Raw genomic sequence first — 23834 nt, forward strand, 5'->3', positions numbered from 1 at the left:
AATACAGAGTGCCATTACGAACACTGGAAAAGCATGAAGCTTTGGCCAGTTCATAAATTCTAAACAGTCATTGCTTACATAGGGGCTGGATTTGCAAGAGATTTTTCCTAAAATATCCAAACTTTTCCTTAGCTCTTAATTTACTTCCCAAGCTCACATGGTTTGAGTATCTGAAAGGCAAGCAAAAGAAAAATTGGTGCCTGTACCCTTCTGCTTTGTATCCTTTTGGGCTTGTGGGAGATAAGCCCTCCAGGCAAACCAAGGAGCTCCCATGTGGGTTTTGTTTCTACTTTTTTTGTTGTTGTTGTTGGTGGTGGTGGTGGTGGTGTTTTTTTTTTAAGCAAACTAAAGTTAGAAAACTTTATTTTAAAATCTACTTGAAGAGAACCTGTAGTCACAAAGTAAGGTAGCGGGCTACTAGGAAATACTTGACATGAGGCTGTCTGAGAAATATTAATTCAGTCCACTTGTGCTGCTTGTTTTACTCATCCCCCTACTGCAGTCAGTAAACAGCATGGGCAGGGAATAAGTGAAAAAGTACATGAAGACTAATGATGTTCCCTGGCTTTACTTTCAACCCAGATAAAAACCCACTGCATTCAAATGTAATGACAGGCAGGAATAGAATAATTAATGCCTGCAGGGACTAAATTTGGTTTACACAGATTGTGTTTACTCTGGTATCTCCCAAAGTTTTATATTTGCAATGGCTGCCCAGCATTCTTCTCATTTATGTTATTTTTGTGTATGCAGTCTGTACATATGAAATGGCCCTGTTTTCCCTGTTTCCCTTGTTGGTTAGCAGGTTGGCTTATGGTACTGATTTGCCATGTTACAGGCAAGAGAGGATGTGATCCACATGCTGAAGACAGAGAAAACCAAACCTGAAGTTTTAGAAGCTCATTATGGGTCTGCTGCTCCAGAGAGTGTGCTGCGAGTGCTACACAGAGATGCCATCCTTGCCCAAGAAAAATCTATAGGGGAAGACGTCTATGAGAAACCAATTTCAGAGGTAATAACTTCTTGATTTACATCTACAAGTCTGTGCAGGGGGGATCCTAACCAAAAGGGAAGCTCTGTGTACTTTGCATGTGTGCAAAGCTCACAAAAGGATAATACAATTCTTGTGCAAATTACACAAAATCGAAGAAAAAATGGATATTCTTGTTCTCTCAACCAGCAGAATAAATTATAAGCAAAATCACTGGGTTTGAACACAAACAATATAGACCTTGTATGCTCCTTAGGGCTGGTGCAGGTAAGTGAGAACAAAATCTTTGGGTGTTGCGTTTCTGTTTTCTAAATTTCTTTCAATTATAGGCTCCAAACTACTGCTCACAGCACTGGTAAGTGCTCTGTGACTTTCTTGGCACACTAGAGCACTATCACAGCAGTAGTTAGGAAAAGAAGACCAACAGAGATTGACTTTGACCATATTTACAGGATCACAAATCCCTAATCATTTTATGTCTCTTCAGTTCCAGGGCTGTGAAGTCAGTTCAGCCCCTTAAGGAGATCTGCAGGACATTAAACCAAAGATTTAAACCCTTGGTTTAAAATCTAAGCAATAAATAAATGTAGAATAGACCTGGGAATGTCTGAGGCCAGTGTGAATGCCAAAATAAGCAACCACTGCTTATGGTTATAGTTTCTTAACAGTCCAGGGCATGGAGAAAGAGCACGCAATAACATACCGTACAGTACACCATAGCATCTGTCCAACTCTTCATAGTTCCTTGGTTCAGAACATTTACATTTTTACCAGGAATTGAGTCTACCACAGGGTGTCTTTATACTTTGCACCCTTGTTGCAGTATCTTCTGGGATTTTGGAGGGGTGATACTAAATAAGGAAAGCAAACATTAGCATTTGGAAGTATGCATGAAATACTGACTATCAAGAGTAAAAGAGCTTAGTAGGTCTTTTGTCTAAAGAATATGATAATTTGACAGGGACCTCAGTCTACAGTAACTTCTGTCATGTCTAGGTCCACAGAGGTTATGTGGGAACTAAAATAGGATGGTGCAAAAGATCTACTCTCAAAGGCTGCGCCCAACCTGGTTCCTTTATAAAATGGATCGACTCTTTTTTGACTGTCGTGGTCAGCTTCTGGAGGGCTGCTTGAGAGCAGCTGCAGCCCTCCTGCTCTCCCATTTCCCACAGTTTGCAGAGGCAACCTGTGAAACAGCAGCTTTCTGGTGAAGCCAGGGCAGAGGGAGATGCAACTCCCACAGGGTCTGAGCAGCGGGTGGGCAGAGCAGGCTCCACTCAGACTTTTTATCTCAGCAGTCCTACAGGTACAACTGTGTTGAAGATGAAGTTCAAATTTCAGCCTTGAGCTTATATTTTGCTACTCACATAGGTGTCCATGTCCGTATAGAGGTACTTGAACTTGGGGTCCTAGGGTCTGAGAGCATGTATTCCTCCTGGGGATTCGTTACTGCTTTTCCTATGTGAAATGAGGAAAGTGCATGCAGGACCTTGTCACGGGAGGCATTCTGCACTGCAGCAATATTGTTTGTTACTCTAAAACCACATGAAGCCCTGTCCTTTGTGTATCCAAGAATGATGTAAATGTTTATTGCAAACGCATTGTCCAAAAAAATCATTATTTTTACAGGACAGTTACTCCTATTTTTAGGCACTGCTTTATGTAAAGTGCAGGATGTAAAATTATGGGACTTACATTTACCAAACATGACACTGTTTGTTAATAAATCAGATGAAGTAAGCAAGGAAACCTCTAAAATAACCTATTCTCCTTTCCTACAACCCAGCTGGACAGGCTTGAAGAAAAGCAGAAGGAGACATATCGACGCATGCTGGAACAGCTTCTTTTGGCAGAAAAATGCCATCGCCGCACAGTTTATGAGCTTGAAAATGAGAAGCATAAACATACAGATTACATGAACAAGAGCGATGACTTTACCAACCTCTTGGAGCAGGAGCGGGAGAGGTGAGTACCCACAACAGTGCAAAGAATACCCTCGATATCCCAATATCTTGCAGTTCAGCAGTGACATGGTCTGGTCTTTCCTGTGTTTAAATGGCACTAACCTCATGTAAACCATTTGTAAAAGTCAGTCCTCTCACGTTAGTGGTACATTACCGTGCAAGTCTAGAGCTGGAAGAATACCATTGAACATTCCTGCAGTGTGCGCTTGAATTTAAAAATGAATTTGTTTTGAATTACTCATGTCCATTTTGGGTTCATCTCCTCATAGCTTTTGAGAGATCAGATGTTATTTATGTTGGCTAAAGTTTGAGCTGGCTTGCTCAGCTGAGCACTGCATTTTGTGAAGGACAGGGCACTGTGTCACCATAGGAGGACTGGGAAGGAAAACAACCCGTTTGGATATTGGCACACAAATGTTAGGGAATTTGCCATGCCCTTCACATTTAGGCTTGGAAAGATTCAAAAAAATTACATTATTTTTCATATTTCTGATGGAGTATGCCTCAGGCAAGATCTACATCCCCCTGGAAGAAAATATTTTCGTGTTTTACAAAATGTGCCCAGCCTGTGGTGGACTACCTGAAGCTCTTTATCTAACAGGCTCAATGCTCCATTTTCTTTCCTTCAAGTATTTTTCCTCATTGTAGGAGTAGTTTGTCCTCTAAGTCAAAAGAGGACACCTTTTGCAGCACATAGCTTAGGTGAAAAACGAGCACTTGGCAACAGTCTGAGTTTTGCAATATGAAATGTCATGCTCATACCAAACTACTTGAAATCAAACCACAAAGTTTGGTGAAAAAAAAAAAAAAAAGCTCTGAGAAGAATACTTAAGGCAAGTTCAAAGAAGAAATGCTTTTGAGGAAACCACAGTCTGGTGGCAGACATTTTCAAAAAGCCAGGAGCTAAATTGTTTAGTGAATTTCCTGAGCTCTGTTCAGTGCCAGCTTTGAGTAGGTGGCACATGAGCTAAAGTGACCATATTTCCTTGTTTAATAGCTGCTGTTTTTCTGGCTCTTTGTCTTCCTGTGTTGACTGGCAAACTTTAAAGGACAAAAATGTGTCTGCATATTAACAATTTTATTCCCTTAAGAGAAAATAAAAAATCTGTTGTATTTCCAAGTAAGGAGTAATTTCATATCTGATTCTCTTAGATGTCATTTTTTCTCTATGATGAATATCTGTGTATGTGTGGAGATGCAGGCAACTGAATTGCTACAAAAGTAAAGGCTGTATTAAAATACCATTTACATTTCTCTTTACATTTTAAATTCAGTTTAATGTATCAGTTGCTGCCTCCTTATTATTCCAGCTGAATTTCTGAAGGCCACTAAACAGCCTAAGTTTATAAACTGCTTTGAACCAATTTCCTTTAATGAATTGATTTAAAATATTTCTGCCTCACATTACTACAGCTAGGATATCAGCTCCCATCCCCAGGGGCATTTTCACATACTCTTCCTGCTCTTCTGTGTCTTTTAAACCCCAGTTTTCCTATACCGTACAATTTTTGGAAAAACAGCAATAAAAAAGGGGAATTTGAGTTTGAACATGTGTTGAAATCTTTGAGAATAACCAAATCCTCTAGCTTTAGTCACCAGTGCCTCTGTACTGGTGGTTGCAGATGAAGAGCTGCAGTGCTTTTGGTTTATGCTGAGTGACCAGAGCAACCTGGTGTTTGCTACTTAATCCACTTTGTCCAAGGCACTAATGAGAAAAATCACATCACGTTTAGTAGCAACCAAGCAGAGAGGACATGGCACATGACTAAACGTGGAAAACCAGCACGCACATCCCTCCCTCTTTAGGCTGTTCCTTCTGCATCCCTTTACAGAGCGGGTTAGAAAAGCCAGGATGGCCTGGAAACCACTCACTGGCATATATTCTGAATGACCTCAACTCCTCATCTCTGTTTGCTGTGTGCACATAAAACTCATGATTCACCCGCATCTTTGTAGGTTTTGAAAACTGGAAGTAGTGTGCTTCAAAGGCTGTTTTCCAGGAGAGAGCAGACGATGGGATGACTTGTCAGGAAAGCCCTGTAATGGCAGCCAGCAAGAGATTTTTGTCAAAATGACAGTTTGCAATAGAAAGATTACATTGTGATAGGTTAATATATATATATATATAAACACAACACCATGCTCACTTAATGTGCATAGTGGGACAGAGAACTGGCCTGCCTAAAGGCAGTTCATAGGCTCCTGCCTAGCATTCTTGTTTTATAAGTATCACCATATACATATTTTTTTTTATTGTTGTGCTTTGAGGCCCAAGGGATACTTTGTTAAGAGCTGAACAGACTTGTAGTCGCCATGAAAAAGGAAAGGGACACTAAGGTGAACTTTGCCCGTCAGCCGCTCTGCTATACGCGCAGTTATAACGTTAATGAGACAGGGTGAGCAGGAGGAAGAACAGTCCTGTGGGACGGCCATTTCACAGCCGCCTGGTACAATGACAGCAGCCATAATTTCTGTCCTGTTTGCAAGGAATAATTTCTGCAGTGTTTTGCCAATCTTTCCTCACTAATGTCGTCCACACCAGCTTTTAGAAGCCACATCTGCTTTGCTGTCCTGTGAGAGTTCAAACGAGATAAAATGGGGAATTCTCTAAGAGCAGAAATATCCCTTGGTTCTAATGCATTTCCAGCACTCTCATTTACATGCATTTACTTTGGAATATTTATTTGCATATACTTTCACACATGAACTCTAATCCATCCACAACAACATAATATGAAAGCTAATAGTCTCTATGTGAAACTAATTATTAGGCCAGCCTTGCACAGCGAGAAAGAAGCAAGAGAAAAACATAATTTGTCAAGAATAATTATGCATGAAAGGTATAAAAAAGAGAAAATTGTACACAAGGATATTCGAAATGTAGGCAGCTAGGAGGAATAAAATGAAGCAGTGAGGAGGGCTTGGCTGTTGGTGTTGGCTCTGCAAGTAAACTGTAGAAAGGCTATAGGAAAATGTCAACACATTACAGGAAAATGGTAGAAAATAATGACAACCCTTTGCCAGATAGAGATGAACAAAATCTGATGCCTTTAGTGGAAGGTTCTTCTATAAACATGGTGGCTGAAGTGTTTTGCAAATTTCCCTATAGTATGCTAAAGTCACTGCATAAAGATGAGTATGTCTTGAAAGTTAGGGACGGTATTTTCAATTTTTACCATTTGACCAAAATTCCCCTTTTCCACGCCTGTATGCCTCAGCCACTGTCTCCATACCATCAAGATCTCCTTTGGCATCTTATCTCCCTTCCGCAGGACTGCAAATCAGCCTTCTCCCTGCAGCCTGCTGGCTAGGCTGAGGAATAAGAAGAGCTGGAGCCCCCTGGGCCTCCACAGAGACCTTTGGTGGCAGACGGTCGGGTGAGGAGTCTCTGGTGGAGAATGAGGGGTCTGTGTGGAGCTGCATTGACAATGTGGCTTGGACACCTGAAGATCAGGAGATCCCACAGCAGCTGCAATGGTGAAGTTAGTCCTCTCAGCACAGGCACCCTCCTGGTTTTCAGTGGCACATTAGGGAATGAGCTGGTGGCATGAGCTTGGTCACTGGGTGATCTGGCCACAGCTGAACCAGCTATGGGCACTTCTATACCCCCAAAAACTCTTGTACAAAGCTGGGTGAACATGAAGTTAAATTTGGTTGATCTCTGGGCTGCTGAGTCCCAGCCCTCAGGCTTCTTTAGGGAGCTGTAGGGGAGGAAAAAGTAAAACTTTAGGATTGAGTATAAATGTTTTTGTCTGATCAGCAGCCCTTTTTCCCCCTGGAAAGGGGAAGAGCCCTGCGCAACCTTGGTACTGCTTCAAGCTCTTGATTCGACCTAAAAGGTGAGGTTTGAAATCCTGACATTTTCAGAGGTGCTAATCTCTGAACAATTTGTCTTGTACTCTTCTTCTAATCCAGTTTGTTGACAGCATATTTTACTTCTATTAAAAGCACTGGAAAGCTCCCATTGATTTTAATGGTTCAGAAACAGGCCTGTGGTGAGGACGGCTGCGGCGGTCCCGCGGGATGGCAGAAATAGCCTGCAAGTCTTCCAAATGTGTGTGGGGGGTGTTCTTTCAGATGCACGGGACATTGTTTGCTGCATACATGGTGCGATGTGGCAGCAAGGCTTTGTTGGAGCTTGCTGAGGGTGATCTGTGCGACAGCTTTGTGAGTCATTTGATCATTTCCAGCATGATCCTCGAGACTGCTGAGACTTTTACTGCACCACACAGCGTGTCAGTAAATCACACTAAGTATCTAACGTAAGCGTTGTTCGTATGGATGCACTGATAGTACGTATGGTCACATTTTTACGGAACGCTTCATCGAAGCAATGAGGATTTTAAGTTGGTTCTTGCTTCTCTTGCTGTGGCTTCAAGTTATTCTTTACAACCAAAGGGACAGCGCTCCCTGCACACTGAGGCATTTTGCGCTTTCCTCAAAGGCAGGGCTGAGAGGACTCATTCTGTACTCCCTAAGCAATGCCCTGTTGAATCTGGTTTTAGTTAAACCCTCTTTTTGAAGTACACAACCATAATTAGATCTGCTTAGAGGAGACAGCAGGACTGTGACCCCAGATCTTTCCTCTACAAAGTTTCCTTTCAGTCCTTGCGTAAAATCATCTCCTCTCTGCCTCCCCCATTACAGCACCCCCAGCAAGGAATGCACTGGCGAGTCCCTCCGCGGTCTGTGATAATGCATTCCTCTCGGCTTCGGTCATCCTGGCACTGAGATGCTCTTGGCTGCTCTGCTGGTGATGTAATTCTGGGCCCGCATCACCTGCAAAGGGGAAACCGATCTGCAAGCAATAAAGCACACAGCCGTCTTGAAACAAAAATGGGAGTGTTGATGTTAGCAGGTTTTAGAAAATCTTCTTTTGTTTTCCCTTTTTACATTTCTGCTTTTTTTCTTCTTTTTTTTTTTTTTTTTTGTCCAATCTCCCCTTCTTCCTCTTCCCACGAGACGGCAGCACCAAGCCTTTCACTGGGGAGTGCCTGCATTTTTGTTTCCCTTTATTTACTGGACCCAAGCAAGTGTAGAGGCTGGAGTGAGAAAGAGCTTGGAGATTTTGTGTATGTTACCTTTCCAGTTTGCATTTTCTCTTGATTTTTTATTGAGACTGTAAAATAAAGAAGCTGGCAGAAAGACAACAGGGCAGAGCCTTCATCTCTTGTATAGGGAACAATCAAGCCAAAAGTATGAAGTGTTCAGGGCTAATAAATCTCTGTGATTTACCAGAATAAGGCCAAATGCTGTGATAAGAATAGCCCTATTCCTAGATATTGGGGTGAGGTGTATGGTACAAACAGATAGCACAGACTTTGGCCTGTAACTGTGTAATCTGTTGGTGGATCCTTTAAAGTATGGAAATTAAGATCTTTTACATTTATTTTTTTTTTGCTGTTTCTTTTCTTCCAAGATTTCTTAGCCATATTTGTACCCAGACTTTAGGTTTTCTCATCTGTTCTTTGTTTCTCTGTCCTAGTTTCCAAATTGTGACCCAAAAAAAGGGAAAGCCAGCCCAATGGGACTGTGGCAATTCACCATTGCCTACAGTAGTTACTCATCTTTCCTCACATTACTGGCTGTAGTAAAGCATTGAGTCACTCTCTGTCTACTTTTCAGTAATTGCATTTCTAAACCTTTAATCTTATAATGTAGAAGGCAAGGGCTACAGTTTAATAAAAAAAAATAAACAGTTTTTATTCTTTTCTTCTAAGCTGACATGCTATCTTATTGTTTGGAAACACTTTTTTTTTTTTTCCTTCCAATGTAATACATTTGTAGATCACAGATTACAAATTCTGTGGTAGTCTATTAAAATAAATAAATGAATAAACCTGGCAGTGACAAATACCAGTTCTGCACAGTTAAGTAAATCTGAAGGTCATCCATTTTACAGGTCCTGTTTTACAGTTCTAGCTGTAAAGACTGCAAGGCCGTGGCTGTTCCCTGCAACTTGCTTGAAGCTCATGTTTTAACTAATGATTCTGGTCTCAAGCTCCAACAAAACAGCTCCAAAGGTAGTTTAAAAATGAGAGAACAAACAGCCACATCGAACTGTGGAGAAACAATGTGAAAGTATTGCGAGTCTTACACAATGTGAGGCTTGCCATGAGCTGGGACTAATCCAAATCCATCTCTTCACACTTGGATAGTCTTCAAAACTGTCCAGTCTTTCAGTCACTTCTGGGATTATATAAAATAGCATCATGTGTTGTTTCAGCTATTCTTCCAAAATTATTTCTAAGTAGGCATCAGCTTCACAGCCCTTGAGAGAGAATTATTATACAAAACTATATGTAGTTCATTATTCCTACCAAGTTTGCTTGCTAAAATCATCAATTCAAATGCTCCCAGGGTCAGATGGGGGGGAAAAAAATTACTTCATTCAAAATCTACTCACGGACCCAAACTCTGTCCAGGGTGCAATAGGTAACAATTTGAACATTTAAGGGGTCTTTGGCATGTTTCAGAGTTATTATACTACTGAAATAAATATCAGTTCACGGTTCTGTTGAGGCCATCTTTTTAAGTTGTCATTTTTTTAGGCAAAGAAAATGAGAACTGAATCGGGGTCATGTTGGGAAAATTGCTTCCTCATTCAGAAAGATTAGAAACAGGTTTTAGTGAACGTGCCAGGTTTCACTGAATTTCTAAACATTTTAGACAGATGCCACTTATTTACAAGTATAAATATATGTTAAAAAGGCACTCAAGCTTGAACATGTTGGACATTTGCTTTATGTATAAATGGAAGTTTAATACTGCAGAGATGTACAGAATGACTAGTGAAGAATATGACATACTATGTTAATTAACGTCCTACAGATATTCAAGACATGCTCTACACCATCAAATAACTTTCACTAACTTGTGTGAAGAACCTCAGGATTTCATCTGATCTGGGGGGCTGTTCTGACTCAGTGAGCTTATGCAAGGAGCTGTCCCAACCCTAAAAAGATGCAATGCTTTTTCCATCCTTTGCTGTTGTTCCTGCCAGGATCTCAGGCGCCTTCTCCTTATAGATATGAGAACGTAATCGAGGGCAGTGGTAGAGAGGGGGTGGCAGAAGGAAGAGAACTGGGAGAGGAATGGATGCAAGTGAATCTCTGTTTGGCATAATTAAGAGGGTGACTTGCTGTGTTGTTGGGGGAAACAAGAACTGAGTCAAGGTCTCCCCTAAGGATTTATTTTATTAGGAAGACCAAAACAAGGTTTCAGTAAAAGTAACAGGTTCCACTGAAATCCTAACAGTAATGCTGCTATTTGGTCACTTACCATGTCATTTCACCTCTTCATGCCACATTTTTGTTCCTTCCACACAGGAGTGTGTATCTAACCAGCACGGGATAATTGGTAAAGGTTACCTCCATGGCTGTGAATTAATCCCAACTGCCTGGAAGGAACTTGAGGCATCCCTGTTTTGCTGAAGCTGCCAGGGTGACCCAAAGCTGCAGGCAGGACCCCTGGCTCTGTGCTGTTTCTGGTATCGTCTCCCCAGCCATAATCAACAACACAACATTGGGGAAGAACTGGCCCCAGTCTGACGCAGTATAGTTCCCCTTACGTTCTCATATCTGTGTAAGCCAGAAGAGCCTTTTGGCAGAAGTCCTTTCTACTTGTGAGTTTAAGTGCCAAGTACCATGAGGCAATAACATTATTTAAGACCTCTGGACAATGCTGGCAAATAATAGGTGATAGATTATAGGCATGCCACCAGCAGCAGAGAATACCAATAATGAGTTTTATGTTTGTGTCATTTCAGTTTTCGTTTCTTTTTGAGTCTTATATGTGGAAAAATCTTAAGGCAGAATGAAAAATAATAAAAAAAATAAAGAACAAGGGGATGCAAAAATCCAAAGTAAATGTTCTCATGAAACTTTCCATAGTTTCTGCAAATGTAAGGGAGAAGGAATGTAGAATAAAATATGTATAATTGAGCACGTATTTATAAAGCACCTATGATGCTAATAGTGAGTTGTCATAGTTTGCATTTGGACTAATTATTTAAAATTTTGTTTTACAAAGGCCACTTTGTGTGTAAGAAGACTGTTAGAAATATCACCAAAGGAAATCTAGTGGCTTAATTCATAAGACCAGCTAGTCAAAAAACAAAAAAACAAACAAACAAACAAACAAAAACCATACCAAATAACCCTGTGGTTATGCTGCTCACCTGGACTGTGGGAGACTTTCAATTCTCCCTTCACCCTGATGGGATCTGAAGTCACCTCTTGGAGGAGGCCTGGTCACCGTGTTGCATCACCTGGGGAGGTCTGTTCCCACTCTTCCCATGTAAAATTTTTCCAATTTTACAAATCATTTACATGCTTTCTGAGTTCTTTCCACCCAAGGGGTGAAAATGTCCTTGTAGGTCAGTGCCTGGGCATTCAGACTCCCCAGACGCAGGAATTCACTGGGCTGGGACTCTCTGTCTCCTGGAAAGGGAGGATTTCTCACTTGTTGGTTTGGCAAATGGTGCCAAGATATTGCCTCCCTGCCTGCTGCTTTTCTTAAAATGACAAAGATGGAATGAAATGGCTTATTCAAGATGAACAAATGTTTCACTGAAATCCACATTTTTTCTTGAATGAGAGAGAAAAATAAAGCTTTTATTATTATTATTTCATTTGATAATTACTTGTTGAATTTTTAGATCAGCTAAGGAATTGAAAAATCAATTATTCACACAGCTCTGTTATCCAGTTGCTTATGTTGGGAAAAGATTAATAGTAACATAGCTGAATATGTAATGCCCTAATGAGAAAGGATAATGACATGAGCAGAAAATGAGGCTAAATTACAGCAGAGTGGCAGCAGTGCTTCTCTGATGGTAGCAATTATGTCATAGGTGAGAAAGTGCCTCTTGGTGACAAGTATATATATCACAGGCTGAAAGTTCCTCTACAATTCCGTATGAAATGTTTATTTTCAGAGGAATTGGAAATGGATAGAAGTATTCTCTTTCAACATTTGCATATCAGGCTTTTCCTGGGTGACTTAACTCATTTTAAAATGATGCATAGCTTTCAGTGTTTTTTATTTTGCAAATTACTGGACGGGATACCACCCGGTTTCCAAAAGCGGCAGGGGCAGAGCACTGTCCATCCCGATGGTGCGGCTGGTAGAGCTCTGCTGCTCACAGTTGTTGCACATCTCGTGCTTCTGTGTGCCACTAATCCTTCAGCAGAGAAGACCGTGTCCTGGTTTGACTGGCTCGTGTCCTCACCTGACAGGCCAAGCACTGCTGGTCCAACTTGCTTTCACTGACAGGCACTATTGTTTTGTGCCCATCATTAGCACACTGAGCTCCCTGCATCCAGCTTCTTTGGGTCTTAGGAAATAACTAATCCGTAAAAACACCAGCCTGACTCTGGGTTTCATGAGCACAAATCTGGCACTGGTGCAATTCCTTCGAAGTCAGGAGAGCTCTTCTTGATTAATGGGATAAATGAGGCTCAGAGTAGGAACTCCAAAAATGCATATATAAATGTAGCAAGTACAGCAGTTAGCAGAGTTACAGCTTCTGAATAAGAGTTTGCTCTCCAAAAAAATAACGCATCAACAATATTTATTTCCTTTATGATTGTATTTTTATATAAGCTCTGTCTGCAGTTATGTTCAGGATAATAAGCATTTAGGACCATACTATTTTAAAATAATTTCTATAGCCAAATAGTGTCTGTATATTTCGAGTTATTTTGGCCACTATCGCCTGTTGGTTCTGCCAAGGAAGCTGTAAGCTTTTCCAAACTGTTGCCTCTCTTGTTGTGTGAGGCATCATTTGCACTTACATCACTACAACATTTTGAAAAATAATAGCAATTTGTAAGTGAGGGATGCTCAGTGGAAGTCGACAGCTGAAAAACAAATACACAATTAGAAATCAGCGGGACCAGGACACACAGGCAGTGCAGTTGTTCAGAGGGCAAGGCAGAGATGGTAGAAAAGAAACTGTAAGGCAAGCAGAGGCAGGAACAGCATCTTGCAATTCACAATTACTGTGTGAGATTGGTCTCATGTCTTGCATCAGCTGCAAGATGGGTTGATGGGTTTGTCGTTATGGGAGAGCCATGGGCTCTGGGAATCCAGACTCCCAGTTTTTTTGGTCTTAGCAAATACAAGTATGAGGTTAAAATAGCAGGCTCAAACCCTGGGGGAGTCCAGCCCCTGGGTGAGTGCTGTGGGGTATACAGCAAGGACATTCTCTGCTGCAATGGCCTCTCAATAGACACACATCTAATACAAGCAACAAACCCAACAAATGCATGAGCTATATCAATTAGCTACGTGGTAGTAGAAAAGCTTTGTGTAAGTGTAGGGATTTTTTTTTCTTTTTCCCATTTATGCTGCACCTTCAGAACACAGGGGCAGAAAGCACTGGCAAGGCTATGGTTGTGAGACAGATGTGGTGGGCATGTGTGTGCTCCTTTGTGTTCCGGGCAAGAGCTGAGGGTCCTGGCATGAGTGTTAACAAATACCTTCTTAGCTCTTCAGACTGACAGTTGGGACATGGCATATTAGGATGTGGTGAAAGCCAGGATTACTCAGTGCTGATGTTGTTAAAATCTATCAGTCTCAGTTTAGGTCATAAAAGGAGCAGCTGATTGCTCTTGCACAGCATTTGAAGCTTTTACTGAGGATCCATTATTTGCTAAATCACAAAGTTTGGAGTTTAAAAACTAGGAACGAATCTTCATGAGATGATTTATTTTTCTCTGTTTTTATATGTGCATACTGCTTTATCTTTATGTCAAGCTGTGACTGAGGTGGCAAAATGTAATATAAAACAGTGCAAGCATAGCCTGCATTTCTAAGAAAATCTGAGACCCTGAACTGAGGGAGAGAGGTTCTTTTACTGACCCCACTTGGGCAAAGTCTTGTTCTCAGGCTTCATAGCTGTTGTACAAAGCAGCTGGAGAACAAGCTTGACTAGCACAGTGCATGCAATTATTTGAATGATGCTGCTTCCTAAATGTAGATTGTTAAATCTCTTCACTCTTTTATTTGTAAACAGTCCTCCCATGGCTGAGACCCTGTCATGGTGACACTATCGCTTGGATTGGTTGATGTTAAAAAAGAAATCAGTAATTATTTGGAGCCTGTTATCTTTCATTTTTCCTCCCCACTGGTTTTATTAACTCTTTCAAATGCATTATTTCAGTAACATATCAAATAGGAAGCAGTGAGGTGGACAACTTTTAGTTTTAGATGTAGGACTCAGGTGTGCCTGCCTTCCAGCCCCAATCGGTCACTGGATCACACTTCTTTGAGGAGAGGTCAGTGAGAAGAAGCACAAAAGAAAATGAAGTCAAAAAAAAAAAAAAAAAAAAAGGTGAGCTGGAATTAAAGCAGTTAATCCCTTCAGGAGCAAGAACTGAACAGATGGAACAGGAAGGTAAAGGATGAGGAAGAGCGAGAAGGCAGGTTTAAGGCAGAGGATGGCAGCTACAAAGCAAAGAATTTTGGAAGTGAATGTGAATTAGAGTTTAATGTGAATTAAAGAACCAAGGGAGTGGTGAGGGGAATGAGGTGTTGGTGGAAGCGGAGTCCTGTAGGCTTGCCAGGCTGATGACAGAGGGAAGAAAGATGGTGAAGGGGTGAAGATGGAGGACAGACCGAGCTACAAGCAAAGGCAAGACTGAAATGCAGAAAGATATCTAAAGAGAGATGCACCAAAAATAAAGCAGAAGTCTTCATATTGGTCATGTTGTTTGACACATGATCAATTGCACAGGCAATGGGACTTCCCAGAACTTGTTTGCACCAGAAGATCATACACTTAGGGGGAAAAAAAAATACTTCTATCTTGATTTTCAGTTTCCAGTTAGGGGATATTCACTGCAATTCTTTATGAGTTGCTTGCTTTAAAAGTTATTTACAGTTCTTTATGAGTTTCATGCTTAAAAATGTGACCCTTAAGTCTGGGTGGAGTATTTCTCTTCTGTAACCCCATGCTCAGAGAAGTCAGATGAGAGGGAGGCAAACGAAGGGGCAACAGCAGAGCCAGCTATCAACAGAACAAAAGCAACTCACGGGTGAAAATCAGTCAGGCCTACTCCTTTGTTATTAATATCATTCTTTCTTCTTGTGATAGCCACCATCATTTCTTACGCTGTATATTGTAGGAGTACTTGGGACCCTTTGCCATCTGAGGAGGCTGAATTGTACAAATACAGAATAGGAACAGTCAGTTTTAAGAGCTGCTTGAAAGACCCCGAGATTTGTCATGCCACTCTGAAGTAAAAGAATTGCTCTAAAATGGGAGGTCTGAGGGAGAACATTTATGGAGAGAGAGAGAAGGTGCTGTGTGACGGAGCAGAAGCTGGGTTCTGCTGTGTGCAAATGTAGTATGGCTGCTACAATTAATTTTCTCTTTAAGAGAGTCTCTGGAAACACGTCAGCCTGGTCCCACACCCTGGGCCATTGTGGCTTGCTGTCTCTAAGTTCCAGCATTAAAAGCCCTCCATCACTAAGGTTTCCTAAGAAAAAAATGGTTTTCTCTGAGACCATAGTTTGCCATGGCACATATGCCCTAGGAGAACTGTGAAGCTGCTCGTGTCCCAGACCCAAGTCAAGCAAAAGAGGCCAAGACACCACCAAAAGATGAAGTATATCTCCTGGTAATCTGCAAAAAGCCACGACTCTCCCTGTTCTCAAAGCCTCAAGCTCACTCCTCCACGTCATTTTTCCATATGAACACTTAACACATCAAAAGTGAGTAAATTAGAAAAACATGAGAAATGATAGGGACGCAGCAGACAGGATGCTCTGATTAAGCACAGTTGTCAGTAAAAATGGCAGGTCTACAGGGGGCAGCAAGGAACCATCCTGACATGTGGCATTTCTCTGAGGTCCTGGACACCTCTGATGCTGACTCCAGAGACGCTTTGGTCAAAGGGCCACAGCCTGCTTCTATGACAGTATTGGTGCCTATTCACAACATAAAGATCAAAATGTACTATAAAAATGTGTCATTGACTAGGTATAACTAGTGTAAACGTCTCCTTTTTCATCTGTAATCATCTTTATTTCAAGGAGGGCAGAGCGTACCCGTACCACCAGTAAGTTTGCAGATAACACAAAAGGGTTGTGCTGCCATCCAGAGGGATCTGGACATGTTGGAGTGGTAGACTGATAGCAAAATCGTGAAATGCCAAGCCCTGCACCTGGGAAGAACAACCCCATCCACCAGTATGCACTGGGGGCCTCCCAGCTGGAAAGCTGCCTGTCAGAGAAGGACTTGGGGGTCCTGGTGGTGGACACAGAAGGTTCCCTCTGAACATCTGGACGCACTTCTTTACTGTGTGGTTGACTGAGCACTGGCACAGGTTGCCCAGAGAGGCTCTAGAGTCTCCCTCCTTGGAGACCTTCAAAAGCCAACTGGACATGGTCCTGGGATGCCTGCTCTTGGTGTCCCTGCTTGAGCAGGGGTTGGACCTCATGGCTTCCAGAGGGCCCTGCCAACATCAGCCATTCTGGGATTCTGTGAGCCCCACCAATGCAGATTTTGCTACTCACGGAGAGAAGAAATGAGTACTATAACCTTGTGTGGTGCATTTCTGTAATCATCTACGGTTTGCAGTTAAATTTGCTCTATTTATTTATTAAAATATCTGAGTCACGCATGAAATATTGCAGATACTAAGTTTTCCCAGGTACCAAGAGGATACACACAAGTGTTATGGAAGTAGAAAAACAGAAGAAAAAAAAAAGTGGAAAAGAAAAACAAATCCAGAACTGCTTTTTTAAACTTTTGAATCATGCTTCCATAAAAGGCAGCATGCCCTAGTGTAGGGCAATTTTCATGCTGCAAAGAGAAAAATAATTTTAAATCTAATCAGCATGACATATTTAGAAAGATCTGGGGAGTAATAAAAAAGCCTGTGTGTGAATGTGTGCATGTGTGTGTGCGTGCACAGTTTTTTTTTTTTTTAACAGCTGCATGGAACAACCTGTTTTAAATAAGAACAAAGGTGAACAAAGCCAGTTGTCAGTGCAGCTCACCAAATGAAGTTTTTAGTGTGCATGACATAAGCCATATAAAATGTATTGCCTGAGATATAACAGCACAGGGTCCAACTTGAAGTCTTTTTCTCAGGCTTTTCCTACAAAGTCATGTTTCAAGAATTTATTACATCTATCTTCATTATTTATTTGTGTTCAGAAGGCACAATGTATCACCTTGTTCACCATATCTTCAGCAGCAAATTAATATCAACCTCTCCCCTCCCTCGATATTTGAAATTTTCACATTTTATCAAGATGCCACTGAACTCATATTAGTATGTTATGCTCAGAGCAGGCAACTGGGTGAGTAGAAATTGGAGGATAAGTTTGACTTACAGATGAGTTTGACCTACCAAAAGGAAAAAATGAGAAATGATGGAAGATTTTCACTGTTCTTGAGGTTTTATGAACAACAACAACAACAAAAACAGTCTTGCAAGCTACACAAGGTACTTTTTCATGTATATAAGTAAACACAAACTCAGGAAAAGCTTTGTTCTGTCTTGTACAAATAAAAATATTTGGACTTTTTGTTAGATGATAGAAAACTTGGAGAGAGTTGCAAGGGCTGCTTTCCTTGTAAATGTTACATATGTTTCTACACAGAAGATAAAGAGCCAACAGAGAGTAGGGTAGTCTGCTGGAAAGATTACAAAGCCCTGTTTACAGAGAATTTTATAATAAGGCAATCATTTGTTACAAGTCTCTACGATCTACAAGAGAAATCCATTGCTGTGCACAGTTCAGTGAATTTTAAAGAGAGCAACATATCAAAGAAATGTGTAGTCTATTAGCACATCATTAAACAGTTAAACCAATTCCATCTTCTGCTTCCCAGTTACTCTCCTCTATGGCAGAGACAGTGCCAGATGCACAGTACAACTTCTGACTTTCAGAGGTGAGCTGGAATTTGGGATTCCTAGCTATTTCGTCCCCTGCATTTATTCATTTATTCATTTATTTATTTATTTATTATTACATTTATTTATTATTATTATTATTTATTTATTTTTATTTATTATAATTGCATTTATTTATTTATTATTTATTTATTTATTTATTCTTATCTGGCCTCACCATGTTGCAAGTGCTGCTTTAGTCAGGAATTCTTGGACTACGTCATCCCAATATCCCAATGAAAGCATAAACAAAAAGAGACATGACGTTCTGGGGAGCAAGTTAGATTTTTCCAGCCTTTAATGTGACTTAAAAGTGATGGTATTGTTGAGCAATAACAACATACAAAGTGTCTTTATACTTATGTATATACACAATTCAATTCCCATTCAGTAGAAGTTGTGGAGGTTGAAGGCCTGTTTGGCCTTTGCTGTGACATCCTACATGATGTTTTCTGTACCTCTGGCACTGCTGTAGTGGTGGTACCTGGAGCAGTTGGCCTGGTGTTGGAGAACACTTTAATTGTTAGGTCCAGTGGGGGCACAGACATACCTCAGCTAGTGCAGGCTGGGCAGGCATGCCACTGCCATGCTGTGCCTTCTCTTACAAGTCTCGCATCTGCTGGCTCACAACCAGATGACTTCTGTGTGTCTGGGTTCCATTCCCTGCGCTTTTATTTCTAAGTCACGGAGTAAGCTGGGAGAGCTGGTCGTCTGGGGTAAGAGCCCTCTGGGGCAAGCTGGTGGTCACAGGTGCCACCAGTGACTGTCATGAGGCAGTGTATGTGGTACATATCGCCTTGTGTTGGTGATCCGACCTAATTTCAGTATCTTCCAGCATGCGGTTGGGCAGGCCCTGGAACAGGCTGCCCAGAGAGGTTGGAGGCACCTGAGACTCAGGTAGAGCAGGCCCTGTGCCTGGACCTGCTCTTAAACGTCCCCATGGTCCTTTCCGACCTCGACCGTTCTGTTCTTTTATGATTCGGCACCCTCCAGAGGATGCTGTGGGCTTCCTTGGGACTCTGCTCGCACCAGGGTGAGCGGTGGTAGCATTCTGTGATGCTGCAGCCTCCTCAGAGGCCTTGCTCTCTGCTGCTGATCGCGGTCCAACCCGTCCACCAGCAGATGGCTGAGCAACTTGCTTGCAAAGTGCTCCGCACCTTTCTGGTACGGATTGCCTCAAGGCTGCCAACCTGCTGTTGCTACTGATTATTTTGCTAACGCAGGTTGCAGACTTTTATGCAGGTGATCTAAAGGATCGAAATGCTTCTGGCGATCCCTCTGGGTGCCAATGGTGGATATTTATTGTAGTGTTTCCCACTGTGTATGTGGTTTTCTCTGGCAATTCTGTGCTCAGCTGAGACTCTGATGAGCGTGTGGTAAAGAGGGCCTTGAATAAAGACTATAACATCAGTCATTAAGCACCCGCTTTGCGAACGAGCACTGCCCAACCCATATACAGAGAGGCAACGGTCCTAAGTAAAAATAATGATAGAACAGGGAATTAAATAGTTTCCCAAAAATGTAGACACACACTGGTCCATTTTTGTGGATAATAATATTAGACATGATAAGCTTTCAGTGTTTTGGGATATTACAGGCTTCTTGAGAAAAGGGAATGGGAAGAGGAAGAGGAAAAGAAGGGGTAAGGAGAAGGGAAATGGGAAGGGCAAGGGAAGGGAAGAATGGTTTCTAGTTCTCCTGGTAAAGACTGAAGAGGTGACCATGGCCAATCTAGGGAGTCATTTGGCAAATGGAAAGAATCCCTGAATTTTTTTATGTTGGTCGGGGAACAGAGGTGCTGCTGCAGGGCTTTTAAATGCCAGGAGTGGGCAGAATGGTGCTTTGCAGACTTTATGTGTACTCTCGGTTGGCCTTGCTACTCTGCATGAATTTTGGAGAACAGATAGGCACACACAGTAAGTCCGCAGGGGACTGTCTTCAGGTATTCGTGCCTCCACCAGCTGACCCTACCAGCAGCAGGAAGCATCCTGGTGAGGGTTCCCCGAGGATCCTTAACCACTACCCCACAACCCCAAGCCCGGAGGGGGCCTGTCGGGTCCTGAGCTCGGCAAAAGGCCACTAAGAGGAGATGCTGCCCGAAGCCTCCCGCGGGCCGGGCCGGGCAGGGCAGGGCAGGGCAGCCCCCTCCCCTCTGCACCCCCCTTCTCCCCGCCGCACCCCCGGCCCCGCAGCCCGGCCGCCGCCTTCCCCGCTCCACCCCTTCCCCTGCCCCGAGCCAGCGCGACCGGCGCCGCGGCCGGCACCGTGCGGCGGGGACACGGCGGGGACAACGCGGGGACAACGCGGGGACAAGGCAGCGACACGGCACGGACACGGCGGGGGGACTTGAGCGACGGCTCCGACCCGCCGGGGGCTGCGTGCTATTCCTTTCGGTAGCTTAAAAAAAGACCAAAAAAAAAAAAAAGTATATGTAAGGTAAGATAATGCCAGTTTAATAATTATTTTATTTATTTATTGTTATTATTATTATTACTGTTTTTAATTGGAGCAGCTCCCATCCGTGCGCACTCCACTCGCGAGCTGGATGCCCGGCATAAGCAGGGAGCGGGGGCTGCCCGGGGAGGGGGAATTTTGGGAGCTGCTTCTGGGGCCGGGGGGGAGCCCCCCCGGTGCCGAGGGGTGCCCTGGGGCTTCCTGGGGAGGACTGAGCCCCGAGGGGTCAGGGGAGGACAACCGCGGGGCTGGCGAGCGCGATCGCTGAGCGGAGCGCGGCGCCTTCCTTTCCGATGCTCTGCTCGCCCTCCCTCCCGGCTGGGAAATTAACGGGGGTGTCTTAATTGGGATGGGGGCGGGGGGGGGGTGGGAAAAAAGTGCCTGTCCGGTTGTAATGCTGTTTCATTCCCTGAGCAAGTTTTGGTTGTTCTGTTGTTCGTCGAGATCTTTGGTGCGTTCCTTACCTGGAGAAGGTACGGGCAGGTCGGTGGGGCACTGAACCTCGTCAGGGTTCCTTCTCCTGCCTTACTCACCGTGTGGACTGACAGACAGCCTCGGCACTGACGGACTGCTTTGGCCCAGGGGAATTTCATTTGTACAAAATCAGGGTTAGAAATAAAAAAAATAAAAATACAAATAAAAAAAATAGGAAAAGATCATTGTGTGAGACAATCAATGTCAATGTAAGACAATCAGTTTCATAAATCATAAAAAAATATGTTTTCCATGATATAATTTGGGCACTGTCATGTAGTTTTGAAATAGCAAGAGGATTAATTTGCTTTTGGCATAATTTTATACAATCACTTCGCAAAAGTTAATTCTGCAGTGAAGAATACATTTGTTGTTTTTTTTTACGCTTTAATTTTGCATAGTATATAGCCACAAAAACGTGTCCTTAGGTTCACTAGAACTGATAACTTTTTTTTTTTTTTAACAAGTTTTATTTGTTTTCATAGTTGACCCTGTGATAACAGAACAGCATCTCGGGAAGTTCTGTAGCAAGGCAAAACAAGCAGATGCCTCTTTGTTAGTTGGCTTTAAAGTCTGATGAGTAGAAAGGAGAAAGGAGCACAAATGTAGTTTGTTTATTGCTTTTCCTGCCCTGAGACCTGATCTCATTCACATGTTTCTTCTGTCAGCTGAGATGCGTATAAGTGTATAAGTTACAATCAGGCCTGAAGCTGATGATTTGAAAGAGCTGCCTAATTTTCAGTTGTTCAGCTTAAGTGTTGTTAGGCCTGATTTTTGCTTCCTGGGGAGCCTGGCCACCTTCGGCCTCTGCTTGGTTTGAGTTGAAATTGTAGGCGCTCAGAGTCCCTGAATCTCAGCCTGGTGGCTGGGACACAGAGGCAGTCAGAAATGGAGAAGTGGAGAATTTCCCAGTGGCCATAGAAATAATCTTCAAAATCAGCTGTTGTACATTAAACAGAAAAAAAAAAAAAAAAAAAAAAAAGAAAAATGAAGAGGGAACTGCTTTATTAAGTTAAAGCACCTCTTGGTGGTGTTTGTCCTCTCTGGATTCTAGCACTCAGCCCCTCACATCACCTAATGGGCAGCAGCTTTTGAGCTCCTGCTAGGAAGTTGTCTGGTCTGTCTAACACTGCACCAATGCAGTACCAAACTCTTGAGGGCTCAAGTGGGAAGACAGGAGAGAGGAGCTTGTGAAGGTGTTTGCTTGCCCAGTGCTTCCTCAGGACAGCTGTGTGAGTGGCAGAAATGCTGCCAAGTGGTGCAGTTGGCCCTGTGTGGAGGAAGCAGCCTTCACCAGCTGCCAGTCAGCTTATCCTTGGAGTGACTGTATCCTCGTTAGTGTGCTTCTCTTAACCCTCACTTCCCAGCCACACACAAAACAGGGTAGAAGTCATTACATCGCATCACAACAAGCTTTTAGGAGTCGAAATGGTGAAGGAGGTACTACAGGAGAAGGACATCCGAGGTGGCTTTGTGCTAGAGCAGCAGTGAGGAGCTCTGTGGACCTCCAGGCTACGTATAAGCTTAGCTAAAAGGTGCTCCAGAGATCTTACCTGCTTCCCATCCTCCTTCCCATCCTTCTATCTGATGTTCCCTCTGCTGCCCCTGGCTTGACAGTGCAGGAAATACCTCTTCAGATCTCTCTGGGTTACTCTCTGCATTGGTCCCTCTTGTGGGTTCTTCATTAAACACTTGGAGATACCTTGAAAGCTTTATTTAGTCTTCTTGCACTGGGGGGAGCTAAACTAAGCTAGCACAGCTGAAGTGTGGTGCCAAAATGTTGATGCACACATGAACCGCTCATTTCTGCCACCATATTCTGCCTTACCAGGGTTTCCTCGCATAGGTGAGTGCCCATTTCTGCCCTAGAGGTGGGAAAGGTGGTGCAGTCATTGGTGATGTTTTTCATACCTTGATGGAAATACTCTGACAAATGGAAATGGAAAATGCAGTGCAAACTCCAGTATAATTTTCAATAAATGTTTTGGGAGCTTTTCACTTTTACATGCTCTGCTTTAAACATTCTCAAGTGAATGCTTCCATAAGAGGACAAGTGGCTTATTGGAAATCACTGAGTATCTTGCCCTGGATAACTGAAACTTCTTTGTATTTTCTTAAAAGATTGTAAGCCATCTTGAAGAATTGCTCTCTTATCAGCTGTCAGTGCTAGGAAGGGCTTTTATACTTCCCAGTTTGCTATTTTGATTATAATTCAAATACATTCATAAAGATTATGGTCCTTTAGAAAGCAAGAAAATGCTTACTGATCACTATTTGCAATCTTTTTGCAAATGTAGGCAAGAACTAATGCTTGATTTTGGCTCAGGTCTTGCTGCTGTTACTTCTTCTACCATTTACAAATAAAGTCCCATCTAAAATCCAGTAATGCTCATCTAAGTTCTTCTGGTATGAAGTTATCGCAGTGTCTTTCAAAACCACCAAAACATTGTTCTCCAGGTCTAAGTTATAATTTGTGTTGGAGTCTCACTCAAGTCTGAGACAAGACGCTGTGAAAATGGTACTGTGGGGTTCCTCCTGCACATCTCAGCGAGTGACCAAATATGCAGAAATAAACCAGCAAAAACAGCGTATATGGCTAAACTAAGTCTGTAGCTTTAGTGATTCAATTAATTGATCAGAGTTAAAGGAATGTTAAACCACCCTGATGGCTAACCAGCAGCATTAATCCAGTGCACATTCCAGCAAGGAGCCCTTCAGCCCTTGTTCATTCCTCACTGGAAGGACTAGGGACAGCCGTCTGCGTCCTTTGTCACCCATATTCGGGGCACAGTCAGGGCCCCCCCATAAGGCAGGAGCAGTGCTTGCAGCAGGCTGAAGCCCTGCCTGTGTTGGAGACCTCTTCACAACATACCCAACGTGCGTCTTTACAAACCGAGTCTGCACTGTAATCCAGAACTGTCTCTTACAAAGACATTGACACAATAGCCAGACTTTTTGGCAGCAGGCATCTGGCTGAGGGGAGAAAATTGTATGGTTTTGGCCAGGTTTCCTATATGGAAAAAATGCCTTCTAGACCTG

General features: G+C 42.7%; 1 protein-coding gene across 6 annotated transcripts in view; it reads left to right on the top strand.

Moving 5' to 3' along the window:
* The window catches only part of FILIP1 (filamin A interacting protein 1), a 131457-nt gene that overhangs the window by 86574 nt on the left and 21049 nt on the right, over positions 1-23834 (top strand). For 5 of the 6 annotated variants that reach the window (XM_048050431.2, XM_048050427.2, XM_048050432.2 and 2 more), the window contains 2 exons: positions 839-1012; positions 2778-2956. In XM_048050431.2, coding sequence (XP_047906388.1) covers positions 839-1012; positions 2778-2956 — 353 coding nt within the window. Of the gene's footprint in view, positions 1-838; positions 1013-2777; positions 2957-20135; positions 20304-23834 lie in introns of those variants that run through there. The other variant, XM_048050434.2, reaches the window with a different exon arrangement.

Source organism: Anser cygnoides, chromosome 3 (genome assembly GCF_040182565.1).
Source record: "Anser cygnoides isolate HZ-2024a breed goose chromosome 3, Taihu_goose_T2T_genome, whole genome shotgun sequence".
In the NCBI taxonomy this organism is placed as follows: Eukaryota; Metazoa; Chordata; class Aves; order Anseriformes; family Anatidae; genus Anser; species Anser cygnoides.